Source organism: Wickerhamomyces ciferrii, contig 00299 (assembly GCF_000313485.1).
Source record: "Wickerhamomyces ciferrii WGS project CAIF00000000 data, strain NRRL Y-1031 F-60-10, contig 00299, whole genome shotgun sequence".
NCBI lineage: Eukaryota > Fungi > Ascomycota > Saccharomycetes > Phaffomycetales > Wickerhamomycetaceae > Hansenula > Hansenula ciferrii.
In genome coordinates this window covers 1-22,293 of record NW_011887441.1, presented here as the reverse complement: position 1 = coordinate 22,293, position 22,293 = coordinate 1, and the positions used below count along the sequence as shown (strand labels likewise).

The 22,293-nt window shown below is 28.8% G+C and overlaps 6 protein-coding genes across 6 annotated transcripts; 5 read left to right on the top strand and 1 right to left on the bottom strand.

Annotated features, from left to right (window-relative positions):
* Positions 1–204: 204 nt before the first annotated feature.
* BN7_6627 (elongation of very long chain fatty acids protein) lies at positions 205–1,215 on the top strand (the record flags this gene model as incomplete). The annotated part of the gene is made up of 1 exon (XM_011272826.1): positions 205–1,215. The coding sequence occupies one exon, from the start codon at positions 205–207 to the stop codon at positions 1,213–1,215; it is 1,011 nt and encodes a 336-aa protein (XP_011271128.1).
* Positions 1,216–2,349: 1,134 nt separating this feature from the next.
* Positions 2,350–3,372, top strand: BN7_6626 (Zinc finger protein; the record flags this gene model as incomplete). Its single annotated transcript, XM_011272825.1, has 1 exon — positions 2,350–3,372. One exon carries the CDS (start codon positions 2,350–2,352, stop codon positions 3,370–3,372), a length of 1,023 nt encoding a protein of 340 aa, XP_011271127.1.
* Positions 3,373–5,763: 2,391 nt separating this feature from the next.
* On the top strand, positions 5,764–6,552 carry BN7_6625 (DNA-directed RNA polymerase II subunit; the record flags this gene model as incomplete). The annotated part of the gene is made up of 1 exon (XM_011272824.1): positions 5,764–6,552. The coding sequence occupies one exon, from the start codon at positions 5,764–5,766 to the stop codon at positions 6,550–6,552; it is 789 nt and encodes a 262-aa protein (XP_011271126.1).
* A 395-nt stretch (positions 6,553–6,947) lies between these two features.
* MIC10 (Mic10p) lies at positions 6,948–7,202 on the bottom strand (the record flags this gene model as incomplete). The annotated part of the gene is made up of 1 exon (XM_011272823.1): positions 6,948–7,202. One exon carries the CDS (start codon positions 7,200–7,202, stop codon positions 6,948–6,950), a length of 255 nt encoding a protein of 84 aa, XP_011271125.1.
* A 179-nt stretch (positions 7,203–7,381) lies between these two features.
* On the top strand, positions 7,382–9,790 carry PRD1 (metalloendopeptidase; the record flags this gene model as incomplete). The annotated part of the gene is made up of 1 exon (XM_011272822.1): positions 7,382–9,790. The coding sequence occupies one exon, from the start codon at positions 7,382–7,384 to the stop codon at positions 9,788–9,790; it is 2,409 nt and encodes an 802-aa protein (XP_011271124.1).
* An 8,052-nt stretch (positions 9,791–17,842) lies between these two features.
* Positions 17,843–21,612, top strand: BN7_6622 (uncharacterized protein; the record flags this gene model as incomplete). The annotated part of the gene is made up of 4 exons (XM_011272821.1): positions 17,843–18,272; positions 18,368–19,528; positions 20,060–20,731; positions 20,957–21,612. The coding sequence occupies 4 exons, from the start codon at positions 17,843–17,845 to the stop codon at positions 21,610–21,612; spliced, it is 2,919 nt and encodes a 972-aa protein (XP_011271123.1).
* Positions 21,613–22,293: the final 681 nt, after the last annotated feature.

The following is a 22,293-nucleotide window of genomic DNA, read 5'->3' as shown; positions in this document are numbered from 1 at the left end:
CTTTTATACTTCTTTTATATTTGTTTTTGAAGTCATTTGGTTCTTTGTTTTAAAGATCTCAATTTAATTTGGTGATTATACATTCCTTTCCTATTGCATCTTATTCCTTTATATTCATTGTGTTGTGCTGTGTTGTGTTAAAGGTCTAAAGTTTTTCGTGTTTTTCTCTCATTGATATCAACAAACCAAATCAAATCATAAAAAATGTCTGAAATTGTTGAATCAGTTGAATCAGTAACTTCATCGATCTTGAATGTTGTTCAACCATCATCCATCCATACCAATGCTTTAAAATATTTAAATATTTTAAATGGTTATACTCCAAATTTTATTAATTTTGAAATTCCAAATGTTGAAACTCCATTTGGTTTAAAATTATGGCCAATTTTTAATGAATTTGCCACATTGATTACAGGTGGTAAATTCATTCCAAATGAATTTCAATATATTGAAGGAGAAACTTTTTTAAGTACAAATAAAGAAGTCTTCATTGGTATTATTACTTATTATTTTATAATTACAATTGGTCAATTAATTTTTAAAAAATTACAACCATTAAAATTACAATTATTATTTTCAATTCATAATTTCTTTTTAACTTCAGCTTCATTAACTTTATTAGTTTTATTATTTGAACAAATTTTACCAATCTTGGTTAATCATGGTTTATTATATGCAATTTGTTCACCAAATACTTGGTCCCAAAAATTAGTTACAATTTATTATTTAAATTATTTAACTAAATTTGTTGAATTTGTTGATACTTATTTCCTTGTTGTTAAGAAGAAAAAAATCATTTTCTTACATAGTTATCATCATGGTGCAACTGCATTATTATGTTTTATTCAATTAGGTGGTGCTACATCAGTTTCATGGATTCCAATTTTATTAAACTTAGGAGTTCATGTTGTTATGTATTGGTATTATTTCTTAGCATCAAGAGGTATTAGAGTTTGGTGGAAAAAATGGATTACAACTTTCCAAATTTTACAATTTGTATTGGATTTATGTGCAGTTTATTTTTCAACTTATACATTTTATGCAAATAAATATAGTACAGAATTAGGTATTAATATTCCAAATATGGGTACTTGTTATGGTACACCATTTGCTGCTGGTACTGGTTGTGCTATCTTGTCATCTTATTTAGTTTTATTTATTGGATTTTATATTAAAACTTATAAAATTGATAAACCAAAAACAAAGACAAATTGAATTAACTATAAGTTTATATAGAGACTAAAATAAAAAATAAGAGGTTAATCATAACTCTCATATTCTATATTTTCAATTCTTGTTAATAAATATAATTAAAATAGTTTATACTGATTATGTAATTACCAAAGTCACATGACTTTTTTCAAATCTGTCATTTTCTCAACTGTTCAATAAAAACTTAGTAAATTTAAATTTTTAATTTTTCTTTTTTTTCAAAGGCGTATTTTTAATGATCCGTCGTATCCATTTTGACTTTTGCATAATAGAAATATTAATCGATATAAAGCAGATCAAGTACAATTAACAATTAAACTAGTAGAATCAAGAGTTAATATAACCATGATCTAGTCTATCTTATATAGTACTTGTATATCCCTGTCTTCCCCTGATTATCTATTGTTCTCATAGTTAAGCATTTATTTTCTTGTACAATACGGCTGATCAATACCGAATTTGTTTAGCAAAGCGTGAAAAAAATACTCGGATTGATAAGACCGAGTGGATTTAAACAATATTTGACAGAAAGACATGAAAAGCAAGAAATTAGACAACTATGAATGGCAGGATCAAGTGATTAATTAAGGGTGAAGAGTAAAGGGGTTTGATATTTGTACTAGCCGTGTATGACGGTTATGAGTTAAAGTGCTTGCGATTGAACCGATCCGTTTCAATATATTGGTGCTTTGTGTGCTTTGTTAAGTGTTGTACTACTTGATGTTCATAATCAGATGATATTTAAAAGTTCCGTGTAATTCCAGATGTCAAAAGTCGGAATCGAATAAACAATGTCTTGTTTATTCAATTGTATGAAGTTAGAATGAGCCATTAAGTATACAGCTTATAAGTCTTGTGAAGGATAGTTGTTGATTACTTGAAATTGTTGCTCATTGCGTTATATTTCAGGATGTTAAGTATGTCATTGGTATGGCTAAATCATCCATAATTATTAAATTAGTTGAGATATTTACTTACAGCCGTGGAGTTTAGGTATATTTTTGACAGATTTATATATAACTCAAATGGTTAGCTTATATATAACTGATCATAAGTCCATATCATTTCAATCTGATAAAGGAGTCCTATATATTTATATTATATACATCTTGGTGAAGTTAATACATACAACCAGTTATGAATGCTGTGATGACTTTTAATAATGTTCAAAATATGTTTAATAAAGATCAAATCAATAATAATACAATAATCTTACCATTACCAAAATTAACTAGTCCTTCATCAAATCAACAGACACCTACTCAGCAACAACAACATCCTCAACCTATACATCCTCAACATCCTCATAATTCATTATGGGATTATAAATTTGGTTCAACTTCAATCCCAAATACAAGAATAAATTCTCCTTCAACTTCTCCAAGTATAGAATCTGGTATTTTATCAACTTCATCATCAACAATTCAAATTCCAACAAGTTCATATACTTTACATACTCCAATACCTCATCAACCTGCATTATTATTACCTTCAATTAATACATTATCAAATCAATCATCATCAACTTTTTCCCCAATTGAAGAACATTATTCATTACCTTTACAAACAAGATTAAATTCACCAACATCAAGATCACAATCATTACCAATAAATCATCATTCATCAATAACCAACACCTCATCAAAAATAACCAAACCTCAACCACGTAAAAAGAAACAATGTCCTGAATGTCATTTATTTTTTTCAAATTTATCAACTCATAAATCAATTCATTTAACACCAGAAAATAGACCTTATTTATGTAAGATTTGTGGTCGTGGTTTTGCAAGATCAAATGATTTATTTCGTCATAATAAACGTCATTGGAAAGAAACTGGTTCTTCTCAAGGTGCTTTTAAATGTCCATTTAATTCAATCTTATATCAAAAAACTCATCCTCATCCACATACACATAACTCAGATGAATTTGAAGAAACTCCATGTCATCCAACAGGGATTTTCTCTCGTTGTGATACTTATAAAAATCATTTAAAAGCTTTACATTTTAATTATCCACCAGGTACCAAGAAAAAACAAAGAAATGAAGTCCCTGGAAATTGTAAAAAATGTGGTAAATGGTTTGAAAATGTTGATGTTTGGTTAAATTTACATATTGAAAATAATGAATGTGGTTGGAATTTTGATGATATTAACAATTAGTGGTTATTGAGACATGGGGGTTTTTGAAATTTGCATAGATATAGCATATGGGTATGGGATTATATATAATGGGTATATAGGTTTATGAAATTATGAAATTATAGAATACAATACTTGATGTAGTTGGAACTAATATAGTAATTAATTTACGAATAGTATTATGAATTTTGAGAAATACAGTGATCTGGAAAGTTAAACATTAATTCATCAACAGTTTAAGATCTTGAAGATCTAGATCATTTAAAATTAGTATACTGTTAAGCTTACTGTAACCGATATGAATTAAGTTTAAAAGTATATGATTAAAAATATAGTTACGATCTTCCCATTGAATTCATACAACATAATGTCTGGATCTAATTGTTTCCCATATTAGTATATCTATCCATGGTTATCCAAACAATTAATTCACACTTCATAGCCATTTCCAAAAGAGCTTAATTCTTGTAAAAATGTCTAAGATCTTTGTACTATTTGATGAATGATGATCAATAACTCATTAACATGGCTGAGCACTAAAAAAAATTCAATATACGACCTACTAGAAATCAATAGTAACTTTAACGTGATTAATGATGATGTACTTAATCCCATTAATTGGGTGAATATATTAGATCGATCATAACTCCATAAATTAATCACTAGCTTGACTGCTTACTGCTTATAATTTAAAGCCATATAAATAAAGTTTATGATGTAAAAACGGTCAATTACTGTATTTAGTACAAATTTACGCCATTAATTTATAATAAATTTGCATTTTTTTTAATTGGGTACGTTTTTCGCAAATTTGGCAAAAAGTTTTTTTGCGAAGAAATACAATTGATACGAACAACACCGTTAAATGAAGTTTATGAAAAATTTTTACTCTGATTTCTTAACTGCCTAAAATTATAATTCGCTAAATTGTTAAAAGGCGCCTATTAAAAGTTGATCAATCATATTAAAACTTGGTTCTCCTAATTATCAAAACCTTTTTTTATAAATCAATTGATCTGTTAACCTATAAAAGGAGTTGATGTATGTAGTAATAAGGCATTATCGTAGCAAGCAGAATATGTATTACGTAATATTTGATTGGAGTGAACAGGTCAACAGTGAACAGTGAACAGGTTTGATGGTATTTGATAGGTGTCTACATATTTGATTAAATGGTGATTCGGGGTTGAAGTTGATTCCAGAATGGCTATAACTTTCACATCAGTGCAACACTATGACGCGTGAAGTTTAACTACTAACGCGTTAATTATTGATAGTATACAATCTCTCACCAAGATTAAGTTGAAGTACCCGTAATAAGGTAAAAAGGGTTAAAATGTTACAAAATCACGTCACAAAGTATGGGGTCACCTTATAAGTTTAACGGTTTAAAATTAAAATAGCGGACTTGATGAATCATGATTACTAAGTTATATTACTTCGAATTACCTGGAGTAGTTTTTGTTAGTTCGGCATTTATGAATATCCCGAATAATTGATGGACCATGATCTAGAATCTAGAACTTTCCCATTTCCACGAATGGTACTCACATTTACTTACCTTTAACTACTCGCGATCTTTAATTATTGTCAAGGTCTGTCACCTAAAGTCCATTGAAATTTTAGTATGAAAAGGGATAACCTATTAATTGGCAAGTACACAAAGTTGTAAGAACTTGATACAATTGACGACTTATAAAGAATTTGAGAGAACATTAATTAAAGTTTGTTTACTTTAAACTATAAACTAGATCTTAAAAATAAATAAATGTCAACAACACTTCAAGATCTTGATTGCTATCATGTATAATAAACGATAGTTGATCTTGAAACAAACATGGAAACTTGATGAATATACTCGTAATTTTTCATTAATCACTGATCACTGGTATGCTTTAAATTTTTAATTTTTGCGTAATCGTATTACCTAATTTAGTTAAAATGACGCTTTAGATTTTCATAAATTATATACAGATCTACACATTTTTTCACATTTGCGCCGTTTTTTGCGCACTTACTTTACTTTGATCTTTTTTTGGTGGAAATTTGGCGCTCACAAGACTGGTAAAAAAAAATGGACGATGGCGAGTTGATTGAAAGAAATGAATAAAAAGATTTGATTCTCTTTTTAAATTGAATCTTTGATATATCATAAACTATAGTATTCAAATTGAAAGAACTTTTGTCTGATTTGTTTCAAATAAGTTTTAAATCTCGCAATAAATTTAGTCACATTTTCTGAGATCGGAGATTTAATTAGATCAGGAAAAAATCAATTTATATTATATATTAGAGGGAAAAAAAGAGGCTTTAAATATCAAGTACATTCTTCAAATATTGAAATATACCATATAAACCACAATTTTAAAGGTCTTTAAAACATAGCGCTTCGTTCAAAATTCATTAGAAACCATGTCAGAACCTCCCCATTCAAATTTAACAAGGTCTTTATCAACTTTTAAATCAAAAATAAGTTCAAAATTTAAAAATAATTCAGATCAATTAGATAATAGTGTTGATGAAGATGGAATATTTGCTATGAAATATGATGATTTCAATAAAGAAGAAGAACAAAGTATTAGAGGATCTGTGGAAATAAGACCATCAGCTTCATTTACAAATTTAAATAATCATGAATTAATTCAATCTTCAAGAAATTGTTCAATTGATGCTGGTAACCCATTAGAATCAACATCTTCAACTCCACCACCATTATCACAATCACAATCACAATCACAACAACCATCATCACCATCAACAACACAATTTTCTTTAAAAGAAAAAGAATTTTCATTTTTACAATTACAAAATTCTTCATCACCAATAACATCAAAAAGATCAGATTCAATAATTGATCCATTAAATACATCCATATTATCAGATAAATTAAACATGGCGGTTAATTCTATTCCATCATCAGATATTGTGTCACCACAACCAAGATCAATACCACCTTCAATAACTCATAATAATTCAATTGTTTCTTCAACTTCAAGAAAATCTTCAAATATTTCAACTTCATCAAATTTTTTACCTCCTTTACAACAACCAATTACTCCAACTAATGAAATTCCATTATCTCATAAGATTTTAGAAGCTCAAAGTTTAGAATTAGCTGATGCTATGGCTTTAAGTATCTTGGATAAAGTTGATGCTGGTATTAAAATTGATCAAAATGTTGAAACTGAATGGAAAATATAAATTATAGACAAAAACATGGTGTGTTTTTTCAATTCTAATTGCTACTTATCAATTTCCTTTTTTGCATTATTTTCAATTCATTTACCCTAGTGGTATTCTTTTCACTGCCTTATTCCATTATGATTTGGACTACTTTTCAATTTCAATTCATTATTTATTTTATAAATTTGCTATCATTCACATAACTTGCATTGAACAAAAGTTCACTATATATCCCAAAAACTTGCATATAAATTTAACGATCATTATGATATACCTATAAACAATGTAGCTACACCCTTAAAAACAATTATAAAATTTTTTGAATATATTAAAAAACACACATGACCCTTAAATTTTCATACTTTTTTGTAATGCTAAATTTTTGATATAATAAAATATAATTATACAAATATCTAAGCTTTAACAGTTCTTAAACCAGCATTTGAACGGAAAATAGCATCACCTTCAGCATAACCTCTACCTAAACCAAAACCAACACCTATCCAAACTGGGAAAGCTCTTCTTTTAAATAATAAAACTGAAGCTAAAACACCAGCACCAAAACCTAAACCAGTTTTAACAATTGTGTTTGAAAGGACAACATCCCATTTATCGTTTAAGATGTTTTGTGATGGACTTGGAACAATTTGTTGTTTTACTTCAGACATTTTGGAAATCTATATTTTGTTAGTACTATTTTCACTTTATAATATTGGAAAATAATGATCCATATATTGAAACTTTTCCACAACATGGAGCTGAAACACCACCACACTCCCTAGTGAAACCTTCAATTCTGCATCACTTCCAATGTCATACTCCCTCCTTATAACTACTCACTATTTCTATGGTTCTATGCTACTTTTCCAACCACTTCCTTACTAAATTCAACCTTTTCGACGAACAAATCAAAAGTTATGAAAAACCAGAACCATTCGCGAAAATAAGGGAAAACTGCATAAGTGTGAAAGACATTAAAAATGGTTTTTACACTTATGCACCGAATGGTGATTTGATCGGGGGAATTGAATTGAATAGTGGCATATTTATATTGGTATATGGTATCAATTCTCAAAGGGAAAACTTGTTCAAGTTCATGCTATTGCCTCAATTGAAGTACTCCACTGCTGCCAAAGTACTAGTCACTTCTGCAATCGCATACCAAGCCGTTCCTTTGATCTCAAGACAATTTAACAAGTTTCAATTGTTCCCATTTATAACAAGAAATATGTCAACTCAATCTCAATTCATCCCACCACAAGCTCCACCTTCATGGAATCATTCATCTGAAGAAATCTTGAAATTAACTGAAGATTATATCAAGAGAAATACTGAATTGAATGATAAAATTGCTAAATTAGTTGATAATCCAACTGTGGAAAATGCATTCCAACCAATTGCCACTTTTGATAATGAAAATGATGGATTAATTAATGTTTTAACTTTTTATCAACATGTTAGTGCTAATAAAGAATTAAGAGATGCTTCTACTCAATCTGAACAAAAATTTAGAGATTTTGGTATTGAACAAAGTTTAAGAGAAGATTTATATAAAGTTTTCCATAAATTATATCAAGAAACTGCAAACTATGATTCATTAACTGAAGAAACCAAGAAATATTTAAAAGATATTGATAATGATTATAGACGTAATGGGTTAGCATTATCTGAAGAAAAAAGAAATCAAATTAAAGAAATTCAAAAAAAATTATCCAATTTAAGTTTAGAATTTGGTAAAAATCTTGGTGAACAACAAGAATTTATCTTGTTTACCAAAGAAGAACTAGATGGTGTTCCACAAGATGTCATTGATCAATTTGAAAAAACTGAAGATGATAAATTAAAAATGACTTTTAAATATCCAGATATTTTCCCAGTTTTAAAATATGCTAAAAATGAAGAAACTCGTAAAAAGGCATTTATTGGTGATCAAAATAAAGTTCCACAAAATGAACCATTATTAATTGAAACTGTTAAATTAAGATCTGAATTATCACAATTATTAGGTTATGAAAATTTTGCAGAATATGTTTTAGAGAAAAAAATGGCTAAAAATTCTAAAACTGTATTATCATTTTTGGATGATTTGAAAAAGAAATTAACTCCATTAGCTTTAAAAGAACGTGAACATTTATTAGCTTTAAAAAATGAACATTTAAAAGAACAAGGTTTACCAGAATCTAAATCTTATAATGTTTGGGATCATAGATTCTATGATACTTTATTATTAGAACGTGAATATAAAGTTGATCAACAAAAAATTTCAGAATATTTCCCAATAAAAGAAACAATTGATAAAATGTTGGGAATTTTTTCAAAATTAATGAATTTAAAATTTATTGAATCTTCAATTGAGGAAAAATCTGTTTGGCATGAAGATGTTAAACAATTTGCTGTTTGGAATTTAGATGATTCTTCTAATCCAAAATTTGTTGGTTGGTTATATTTTGATTTACATCCAAGAGATGGTAAATATGGTCATGCTGCAAATTTTGGTATTTATCCAGGTTATAATAAAACCGATGGTTCAAGAGCATATCCAGTTACTGCATTAGTTTGTAATTTTTCTAAACCAACAAAGGATAAACCATCATTATTAAAACATGATGAAGTTACTACTTTTTTCCATGAATTAGGTCATGGTATTCATGATTTAGTTGGTAATACTGAATATGGTAAATATCATGGTCCTTCAGGTTGTTCATGGGATTTTGTTGAAGCTCCATCTCAAATGTTGGAATATTGGACTTGGTCCAAGGATGAATTACGTGATTTATCATCACATTATAAAACTGGTGACAAGATTGATGATGAATTAATTGATTCTTTAATTCGTTCAAAACATGTTAATGGTGGTTTATTTAATTTAAGACAATTACATTTTGGTTTATTTGATATGACATTACATTCTAAAAATGAATCAATTGATATTGCTAAATTTTGGAATGAATCAAGAGAATCAATTGCATTAGTTAGTAGTGGTGGTGAAATTACTAAAGGTTTTAATTCTTTCAATCATATTATGGGTGGTTATCAAGCTGGTTATTATGGTTATTTATGGTCTCAAGTCTTTGCAGCAGATATTTATTATACTAAATTTAAATCTAATCCATTAGATAATAAAGTTGGTGTTCAATATAGAGATATTATTTTAGCAAGAGGTGGTTCAAAAGAAGAAAATTATAATTTGAGAGAATTATTAGGTAGAGAACCAAATAATGAAGCATTTTCAAAAGAATTAGGTTTAAGTGCTTAATTGGAATCTGAAAGTGTATAGTTCATGTCTAAATACTACTGCTTATGACGTAATCGCATTGATGATTTATTGTTTTTGTGTAATTTAAATTCTAATCACAGCGGCTAATTGTAAATTTCAAATAATTTTTACATTTAAATGCTAAATTTTCCTGATTTAATTAATTAGTATTTTATTATATAACGGACATTATCCTGATAACTATCAGCTTTTCTCTAGTCTGAATGATATTGGGGAAAGTCATGAGCGGATATCATATTACCTGTGAATGAAATAGCACCAACCTTGTTTATATCAGAATTTTCAGCTTCTTACAATTGGGCTTTGTGTTGTTATGAGTTGCTTCAGCTTCAAGTTGAGATTTCCATTTATAAATATATGTGATTATATTATGATTAACATTCTTGTGAGCTTAGAACAAGATGATCAAAAGTATAATCAGGGGAAATGGTATATAGTTATTCAAATCTTTTATATTGAATATATTATTACTCTGTTTGTTTTTAATTTTTAAATTGTAGTTATATAGCTTTAATTGGGCGCTTCATCACTAAATAATTATATACATGTTGAATATATATATTACTTTAAATTGATGAGTATCTATATATCGATTCTTGAAGTCATTCGTTCCATTAATGGATCTGATTACTCTTTATCAGTTTTCTTAATTACAAAAATGAAACTCTATAAATTTCATTCTTTACTGTATCTCAATTAATGTGTGTTTCTAATTGGTGCTTATAATAAATCGATCTAACTAGCTAAACTGCTGAAGCTGTTAAATACATATCCTGGAGAATCCAATACGTATTTCTTGATTCAAAATGGATTAATTTCTAGCGCTGATATCTTAATAATGGCTATCCACAGCACATATCATAGAATATCACCTCCTAGTCTAAAATGTATTCATGAATTCAATATATAAATAATATATAATAAAAACTTTCAAAAGAATTATAGGTTCAAAGTTCTTTATCATATTTTTAGAATATGATGTAATCAAAATGAATTGAATATTTATAACTTTAAATTGTCTTTGTGTAATTTTAATTACAGCGGCTAATAATTTTAAAATTTTAATATTTAAACAATTGAATTTTCCTGATTTCTGGACTCGAATATTTACTCCTACCATCCTGATCAGGTCAAAAACTTTTTGCAAAACCCATTTTGTTGTTACTGCTTCATTCAAAAAGTAAAGTTTATTGGTTAACTTGTCTAGGAATAAGAGTTTTCAAACTGATTTCATATTTATGAATATGATTATGCTTTGACTAACATTCTTGTGATTTTATATAACAAGATGATCAGAAGTATAATCATTACAATGGTCAATAGTTATTCAGTTCTTTTATTATGAATATATTATTACTTTGTTTGTTTTTAGTCTTCAAATTGTAGCATTCTAACTCACATCTCTCTTTGGGCGCTTAATCATAAAGAAATAAATACTTGCTAAATGTTAGTTTGAATTGATGAGTACGTATATTAATTCTTGAAGCAGTTCTTTTCGTTAACTAATCTGAGTACTTTTTATTCATTTTCTTAACTACAAAAACGAAATTGTCTATATGTCATTCTTTTCTATATCTTAGTTGCCTGGTGCTTGGGGATTGGTGCTATTGTTGATCGATCTAGTTAGCAAAAAACGCTAAAGATGTTGAAGTATATCCTAGAGACACCAATACTCATTTCCTGACTCATTATCAAATTATTTCTAGCCCTACTATCTTAATGATGAATACCCACCATAGTTATAATCGAATCCCACCGCCTAATCTAAGATATTAACCATCAATTCTATTGAATAATTATAATATTTATAATATTATATTAATATTGATTATGTAATCAGTATACTTTCTTCCTGTTTAATCTTTATTATTTATAATAAAAGAATCAAACATTTGATCAATTTTGGGTATAGGTAACCATTAAAAAGCGCTGAGTGTGTTTTCTGAGCTTAATTGAGACATATAATTATTTTTTAAAAATTAATTCTTTATTTAATGTAGAGTTTGTGTATCTTAGTAGTAAAAATTTAATTCAAAAATTGAAATCCTGAAAATTCACAAAATTTCAAACTTGCAATTCAGATATTCTAACTAAATAACCAGTAACATTAAACCTAGAAAAACACACTAAAGGAGTTTCAAATATTGTTTTCACCAAAAATTCATGATTTTATTAATATTTTATATTTTTGACACATTTTTGATCCCGGATTTTGTCGGAGATACAGGATCTACATATTCACCTGTTGTTCTCCTGATCAGTATAACTTACAGCGAGATTCTTTTAAAATTAGGTTTGGACATGAATATAATTCTTTGATATTCTACAAGGTGGGGCTACTGAAATGTACATTTGAAAATAACCTTCAGATATATATGATCAAACTTTTAATTGAGTATAGAAACAAAATTTAAGATTCCAGTGGCGATCATAATTATTTGGATGCGTGAGTTTATGTTATACTGTCAGTTTAGGCAATTTCGTTAAACTTGATCTTCCCATGGCAAGCTACTTCAATAAGATAACTAACTCATGCATAACAAGTTAGCTTCTCATAAGAATACTAGACGGATGTTGTGAATTATACAATTAGTAAATCCGTGCTTGATATATATCAAGTTAATCAAAATTAAGCGTTTGTTGTCTTTTGATTCATTCTTGCAGTTTAATCACACATGAAGATGGTCAAGAAATCACAATGAAATTTAATTTATGGGCTCATGATTATTTATATTTATTTATATATATTGATATAATGCAATGATACTCTGTGTTTTTGGAAGGTTGTGCGTAGTAACTCATTGTATATTTTGCTTAATAGTAAGGAATAACCATATTCTATTTCGGCCGGTGATCAAGCTATTTTAATGTTATTCAAGAAAAAGGAGGCGCTAATTGGAAACTTTTGGAAATTTTAATTAAACTTAATTTTTTTGTATAAAATGCCAACAAAATTCTTCAAATTAACAAATTTATCCTTATACTAATAGAATATATCTTTAATCTATAGTTCTAGTATTCAAAGGCCAAATGCTAAATTTGACTAGCTACACCGTCCCATTCTGCAATTATAATATAGTTTAATTCCCTTGCAAATTGACAAGTTGAATAGGTTTATTGAACAGCAAAGATCTGAGTGACTTATCAATTGATTCTTTGTGACTAAAGTAAGATTATAAGTTCACAATAGCAAAGAAGTTTATGATGATTAAAGTGTGATGTATAATCTAGATATTTCATATACTCAATCAATATAAATTCTGATCTCTTTAAATGGCTTCTTATTCATCGTAGCGGCTATTTAAACCATATATAATGGAATTGATCATTGGATATTCACCATACGTAGTACGCTGTTCGGCTTTTTTATATTTGAATAATGAGTTGAATGCGATGAAAGCTGAGGAAACAGCCACTAACCTCCTACTCATAGTACTTGTAAGATTATGCATTGGCCATGTGGAATCATCAATCAACAAATTTGTGAAACTACATCTTTTCTGGTGGTGGTTAGTAAGCAAAGGGGTGAATTTAAATAAAATTTCATTCTTGACAATAAGTTGACAAGCTACGGAAACACATCAACACAATAAATACCATCTTTGAAAAGTGTCGAGTATTTTCCTTTTATATTGTTACTGCAGTGGGTAAGTTCATATTCAAATCCACAGCAGACTCGGGTTATTTACTAATTAAAATGAACTAGATCCCGTTATTGGATCTTTCAGTTGCAAAACACTAGCTGTTGACTCATGAGTTAGATCCTAAAGTTGAACTTGATAAGTCACAATACTTTAGATATTCATGATATACTAACAAACAAATCAAATGCGTATGCAATATCATCTATAAGTTCACTACCTTTAGAATATTTTCAATATACAAGTTTGATTAATTTTTTCATTTCAAAGCTCAATTTCTTTCCATGTTTGTACAGTTAATTTTAGATCGATGTAATTGTTCCAAGCTATGCAATTAATTACAGCGGCTGATTTTGAAGGTATTTAAAGAGTGAAAGAGTTCCTGATTTGTTTTCATGTTTTCCAAAGCTGAGATTGATCAAAACATCCATAATATAAATGCTAATGAGAGCTGTGGTTTGTGTTTTTCCTCAACTTATTACTAGAACATAAAGGTTTTTTTTCTTCAATTTGCAAGGTCCTCCAACAACTTTCCATTGATTATAATATCATAATCATTGGATATCTTTATACAAATATTGTTCTTGTTAAGTCTTTTGAATCATTAGTTATACAAGATGATTAGATTAACTTAGAACATCATATTAAAGGTAGTTGAATATTTATAAATCAAAGACTACTTTTCATTTTGAATTGATGTATAACGTAGTTAAAAGCTCGATTGTGAAGTATCTACTAGAACAACTCAAGGATTTCATAATAGACTCATTTAATAGTTAATAGATTCATTACATGTGTATCAATACACGATTTGATTAATTAGCCGCTGTGTTTCTTTAAAGTGCAAATGGAGTAGAAATTTAGATTTGAAAAAAATTTGGGGAAAAATATAAAAGGGTTTGCTTCCCACTTTTTTTTTAAAGATCAATATGATCTCAAATATAAATGTTTTAAAATTTTTTTATAACTTCACATATTGGATCAACTAACACTTTGTTTGCAGCCTTTTTGCAAAATTTTCATTTGCTCCTTATGGACTTTAAAGCTTTTCTCTTTGAGCCAGTTATGTTTGATATTCTGATCAAATGAAACCACTTCAGTTTCTTGATTCATTCAATTTTGAAACCCATATTCTGGAAGTTATAGATTGATGATAAATTAACTTGAATTATAAATTTACTAAGTTCTATATTTTTCAAAGTATTTATGATTACAATAAGACGTTGTTTCACTTATTTCACTTTGACTCATGTAGTTATATATAAGGCGCTTAATTAAAGGGGGATATAATCTTCAGTATGATTTTTAAGTGGATCATGATTGATTATACAATAAAGTGTTGATATATATAGCTTCTAGCTTGAATTGCTCTAAGTTGATCGTATTATCTTCATATGAATTTTATATCAATAAGGTTAGATTTGATTTACTTCATAAAGTCCTCTACTTTGAGTTTTTAATCACAGAGCTGGTTTGATTGTTCACATCAAAAATCTTGTACAAAGTTGAAATAAAAATCTTGTACAGAGTTGAAATGACCTAATACCTGAGCATTCATTATTATTTTGCATTAAGTCATTACTGATTAATATTTTGTGTAATTGTGTAATCAATGCTTTTATATTGTTGTAGTTATTGGTCTTGATGTTCTTGTATCAATTGGTGTATTTTTTATTAAGTCACTTATATCTATCTATATCCTACTATTGTGATGATTAGTCTATCTTATTGATGTTTATTGGTTAACGTTGACGAGTGTCTTTTTACTGGGAGATAGATCATAGAAGATAGGATGCCTACAAACTTGACAAAATTCGCGGGGTTTAAAGAATTTGAATAAATCTTCATTTTCAACATGTTAACAAGCACAAAGGATTGATAAACTTATTAAGGATCTAATTGATGTGTTCCAGAATATTATGGTGAAATGTGAGTTCATATTTAATTAAAAACAAAATTTTTAATCGGCTTACTAACCAAAGTGAACTAGGTTCGAATTTTAGTATATTGGCTTTGAACCTGCTAGTTGACTCATGAATTAATTCTTAAAGTTGAGCTTGATAAGTAACAATACTTTAGATATTCATGATCTACTAACAAACAAATCAAATGAGTGTTGATTATCACCTACAAGCTTACTACCTTTAGAGCATTTTCAATAATATACAAGTTAATTGATTCTTTTTCCATTTCAAAGTTCGGAACTTTATTTTTATATTTGTACTTTGTAATCTTACTACAGCGGCTAATTATTATTTAGAGTATTTAAAGAATTCAAATTCCTAATTTTTTTTTCAAGCTACTTTTGAACACATTTTGAATCTATGTCATGATCATATTTTATTTACGTCGGACAGCAGACGCGTTCTTCATTGGAAATGATGCTAATTTCAATAGGCCTATCATAAGTGGATCCCTTGTTTCACAAGTGACCATTGTTCTTGTTAATTTTTTTCTTAATCATTAATTAAACAAGATGATTAGATTAATTCATTAACGTCATATAATTAATGGTAGTGTAGATTTCTTTCAATATAATTATAAGTCAATGACTACTTCCCATTTTAAAACTGAGTTATTTTGTTACTATAATGTAGTTGAAATGTCGATTTTGTAATATATAATATACCAGATATAGTACTACAATATCTATATTTATCATATTGTTCATATATTCAGCTGTACTTCAATATGCTTTAATTGATATTAGCCGCTGTTTTGACAATTATAGTGGATTATGATAGAATCGAAGGTAGTAAATAATTTTGAAATAAAGCTTTTAATTAAACAATATGATGTTTTAAAATTTCTTTTACTTTAATTAATTAGGATGCTACACAAAATCATATCTATAAAATTGATTGTGGAAACATTATCATCTGGTGATAATGATGCTTCTTTATTCATTAATGGAACGAACGAGCTCCAAGGAACAACAGGAGTTCGTAAAGGACAGCCAAATGAGGGAAAATTCGTCACAATCATGTACCCCATGAACTACATTTCACTTGATTTAATGAACCAAAATCTGTCGATAAATCATTAATGCAGGTTATTATGATTACTCAGCTGTAGCACCGTGATTATATAATCGAAACTAATGTAATTGTTTTTATTTTAAGGAGTTAAATTCATGATCCCTTCTTGTTCTATTCCTCACTAAGATACACATTACATTGTTTGAACGTTTTCCAGTATTTCCACTTAAACGTATGGTTGTTAAGTCTTTAGGTGCACATAAGTTGTTTATTGAATTTTTTAATTATTCATTTTCATAACCTCTGATGTATTTATAGTCACTGTGGTTTAGTCAAGGTTTTAATACTAAAAGTTTTTCAGTTTATTGATTCATTCAATTTGATATCCATATTTTGGAAGATTCGTTGATGATAAATTAACTTGAACTACGTATTCATTATGTTCTTAACTTTTCAAAGTTTATATGATAAGTACAATAAGACGTATTACTTCTTTCACTTTGATTTATGTAGTTAATTTCGATATACCTTAGATGGAACTCAACTGGATACTATATGTACGAATATTAAATTATATAAAGACAAAATGATGAGGCTGTATAGTAGCCGTCAGCTGTTTAACATGAATTTTCAATGAAGAATACATACTCATTATAAAATTTCATTATACAATCATAACGCTTCGGACTTCTAGAGTTAATAAGCTAAAGTTCATCAGTGATTATATAATCAAAACATGGTTTTCTTTATTTGCCTATAAAGCTTGAATTTTAGATATTGCTGCATAATTTCTAGCTGAATCGCTGAATCTTCAACTAGTCACATTTTCAGATATACAGATATGAACTAGAAGCTAATTACAAATCACATATGCTCATTTAACAGGGTCCAATTGAAGCTTCAGATTCATACAGCTTTGACACAATTGTTTTGACGGCTGCCGATTACGGAATGTTTTGAATCCACAGTTTTAAAATACGTGCTATAAACCATACAATTGGTCTTGTATTTCAAAAGCTACATACAGTCTACAGACATTAATGGGTAAATCGGTAATACAGCTTGGATAAAATGTGCCACAGAGGATGCATAAGTCTTAGATCACCAATAATGTTTTTATTTTTCATCACCGTTGTGGCTTGTTGGCGCTGTTAAAATTTACTGCACCGTTAGAAAAATGAAATGTTAAGGATGTCTCATGATTAAATTGGTATTCTGGACTTCTGGACCCTGGTATTGGATAATAGGTTTAACCACAGTTTAGAAAAAAGAAATTGATGGACCAAAATATGCATTTTATGTGGACCCTTTTCTTTAAGTCATGAAAGTTCTATATATAATGATGATTCTCACAGTTTGAAGATTTGCTGGGCTATTTATTAAATCTTAACTTTATCAAGATTTAATCCAAAATGCCAAATTTTCTTGGAAGATGGTTTAATCCAACTATAATTAAAGAAGAAGAAAGAGTGCCAAACTTTAGTGCCAACACTTCTTTAAATGTTTCAGAAGGGGAAAAAGGTACCAAAAATTTCACAATTACGCATACCAAAGAACAATTTAATGATGAAGAATCATTAGTATCAAATGAAAAACAATTAGAACATATTTTTAAAGATCCTAAAACTGCTGAATATTATAGAAAACTTTATGAAAGTACAAATTATGAATGTAAAGATTGGTTTGATCCTGATTATACATGGACCGCAAAAGAAGAACGTAAATTAGTTTGGAAATTAGATTGGTATGTTACTTTCTGGGCTTATTTTATGTTTACCGCTTTAGATTTTGATAGATCAAATATTTCACAAGCTTTATCAGATAATATGTTGGATGATTTAGGTTTAGATACTGGTCATTATAATGTTGGTCATACGATTAATTTAGTTTGCTTTTTAATCTCTGAATTACCATCTCAATTAATTTCTAAAAATTAGGTGCTGATGTTTGGATTCCAACTCAATTAGTATTATGGAGTGTTGTATCTATAGCACAAGCTGGTATTAAAGGAAAATCAGGATTTTATGCTACAAGAGCATTAATTGGTTTATTCCAAGGTGGGTTTATTTGTGATGCTTGTTTATGGATGTCTTATTTTTATACTTCAAAAGAATTACCATTTAGATTATCATTATTTTATATTGCAAATCCATTAACTTCTGTTTTTTCATCTTTATTAGCATTTGCATTATTGAGAATTAAAACCACATTATTACCACATGGTTGGCAATGGTTATTCATAGTTGAAGGTGCATTTACTTTAATTGTTGGTCTTGTATCATATTTCAAAATGCCTCCATCAGCTGTTCAAACAAAGACATGGTTTAGAAAAAAAGGTTGGTTTACAGAACATGAAGAAAAAATTGTTGTTAATAGAGTGTTAAGAGATGATCCAAATAAAGGTGATATGAATAATAGACAACCAGTTGGTCTTAAAGAATTAATTAAAACATTATTAGATTATGATTTATTACCAATTTATATTATTAGAATCTTGGGTGATATTGGTACATCACCAGTTTCAAACTATATGACTTTAACATTAAAAAAACTTGGTTTTTCTACTTTAAATACAAATTTACTTACAATTCCATATAATATATTAACAATTTTCACAATGTTAATAATTGGTTATCTTTCAGAAATTGTTAAATCAAGAGCTTTATTAATTGGAAGTGTTTCAGTTTGGATTTTAGCCTTGACATTCCCATTAAGATTTTGGCCAGGTTCACAAATTAAAGTATGGCCAACCTATGCTATTTTAACTTTATTATTAGGACATTCTCCAATTTGGCCGTTGACTATTAGTTGGTGTTCTGCAAATTCAAATTCTGTTCGTACAAGAGCTGTTAGTGCTGCAGTGGTTAATATGTTTTCACAAGCTGGTGGTATAATTTCAGCAAATATTTATAGACCAGATGATAAACCATTATATAAGAGAGGTAATACTGATTTAATTGGTATTGCATTTGGTACACTTGCCGCGTGTGTTATTGGTAGACAATATTATATCTTTAGAAATAAACAAAAGGATAAAATATGGGAGTCTTTCACTGATGAAGAAAAAGAAAAGTATATTTTGGAAACTACTGATGAAGGTAATAAAAGATTAGATTTTAGATTTGTATATTAGAGATATCAGAAGAAATCCTTTGATTGATTATATATAAATGAATTTAACGTCTTAAATAATTCATGTAAAAAGACAGAGATTCTGGTATATACTTTCATGAGATCATTGTATAAGATATTGATATTAGCAGCTAATAATCTTAAGCTTTGATCTTCAAATCATGCTGCGCTCACCATTTTTATCAAGTTTTTCTTTCCTAGCAATTTTAATCAATTTAATGGTATAACCTGTCTTTTCTCATTTGTGATATGATTAATTAACAACTTATCAACGAATTCTTTCAAATTGGGTTTGTCAATAGTTTTGAAACTTATTTTGTTGTGACCAACTAGTTTTATTAGAATGTTTTCTGTATAGCAAATTAGCTGTTATACAATAAATTTATTTAATCCATGGGATAGATCTTAAAGTTGAACTTGAATCAAGCAACAATACTTTAAATACTCATGATAATATACTAATTGTTTTAGTTGTTGTGAGATTTTGAGTAATGCAGGTCAGCTCCACTTCAATAATCCCATAGAGCTCTGTCTGATGGGACATGACATTGAACCAATTAAGCAGTTTATTGATTTTGACTATTTGCTCATGTTAGAGCTTTATTATTGTGACACCACCAAACATGAGTTGAGTCATATCTCCTTCAGGAATCTTATATCTCTACTTATTAGCTCTGATGACCCTATACATATATATAACTGTGATTTTACTGCGTTAAGAATCTTGGACGTACATTTTATATCTGAGTTGACATTGGAAAATCTTGAATTTCCACTGTTAAACAATGCTATGCTGAAACCGAGCATTGTGCATGATTCTGATAATGACAATGTTATTTTAAGAAACATTAAGTTCCCAAAACTAAGATATCTTGAGCTTACAGCAAATTCGTGTGAGACAGTCAACACCAAGGCTCCAAACTTGGAATACTTACATGCAAATATTCAAAATGAGCTGACAGGGTCAGATTATTCCTTTTTTAACCAATCATCAGGCTTATTCATATTCCGGAACGCGTCTGAGTTTTTAGAAAACATTGATACCACAAATTTGAAGTTCTTGGGGGTAAGGTTGTTTGCCTATGATCAAGGCTTTGAGGGAATGATGAGTTCTTTGAAGCTTTGCAAACTCGAGGCTCTCCATATCTTCCTCAGTGAACAGTATTTAAGTACAACTTCTAACTGCATACCATTTTTCCAATGTCCAAAACTGAAGGAACTTAAGGTTGATATCGCAAAAGATTAGCTCAACAATTTGGGTAATATAACTCAGAAACTGGAGCCATCGTTTCCAAATTTAGAAAGTCTAATAATATCGAGTTATAAAAGTTCATTCAAGGTTCGTGGACTAGTGCACTCAAAGCTGAAGGAAATTATAATTGAATCTTGTAAAGAAACTAAGATAACATTTTCTGGTCACTTTGCACAACTTGAAAACTTTAGTGCTTTGCAAAACAGGGAAATGCCTGAAGATGAAAAGGAGAGGTCATTTCTGTCCTTGAACATTTCGGCTCCTAATCTCAAAGAGTTATATCTGGAAAATTATTCATTAAAAATTTTAGAGTTATACAATCACGATCTTTTAAGACATTTACAAATCAGTGAATGTGACATTAAAGAGTTGGTTGGACCTCAACTGAAGTCTTTGGATACTCTGGTTCTGAATGAAAAATCTAAAATACTTTCCGTGGAAATCCATGCTCCAAAATTAAAAGGTTTTGAAAACAAACTAAACCTAGATGCCTTGAAAAATTTCAGACTTTCAGTTGGTGGTAGGCTATTGAGAAATACTGACAGTATCACACCAGAACCATCAGATGAATTTAATCGTGGAACAGGTGGTTCAATGTATGTCAAGTCATCAGATCTTAAGAACTATGACTATAACTACCCAATGTCATATCTACATAAAAGTATCGATAAGTTCGACAATGAAGACCATTGCATTAATTGTGATGGTGAGATAAAAGAATTTAGCATTACTGCAGAAAGATCTGAATGTGAATGTTATTATACTAGTGGGTGCACGTTTGAAAGTACTTTTGATTAGTCATGCCCACACTGTGCACCCATATTATCCTGCTCACAATGAAAATAAACATATTATAGAAATTCCAAGTAACTATATGTAGCTACTCTCATACGCGTTCCATTGATTATTTTGTATTTTAATTTTAAAGTACAGGTGTAGAATCACCTTATATTCCATGGAAATTGTCGCCCTACTGCATTAAGTTACAGCGTTAGATTACGTGGGGCTTAACAAAAACGGTCAGTAAAATTCTACTATTCAAATCTATCGACGCGCTTTACTAAAGTAAAATCCCAAAGTTAATATAAATTATCAAAACAAATTGATGTCTCGTGTGAATTTGAATGACCTGCCAAATGAAATCCTTGTCAAGATTTTGCTTCGATTGTCTCCTAAAGATATAAATAATCTATATGGTATAGATGCTTTAGCTCAATGTTTTACCCAGTTTATCACTCTTATAAAAGATCAAGAATATGCTAGCTTTTTCACAAATGTTCCTCAACAATCACATAAATCATTGAATCAAATTTCAGATATATCATTTCATAGCTCTGGTACATCTATAATTTTGTTTGAAATATCAATCATTGATGAATTTTATGATGGGTTTGAGGATATTTGTGACTGAACTATACTAATAGTAGAGTGCAAAAAAAACTCTAGGCAGGGCTCCGGCAGGAGCCGGCCTGGCGCCCG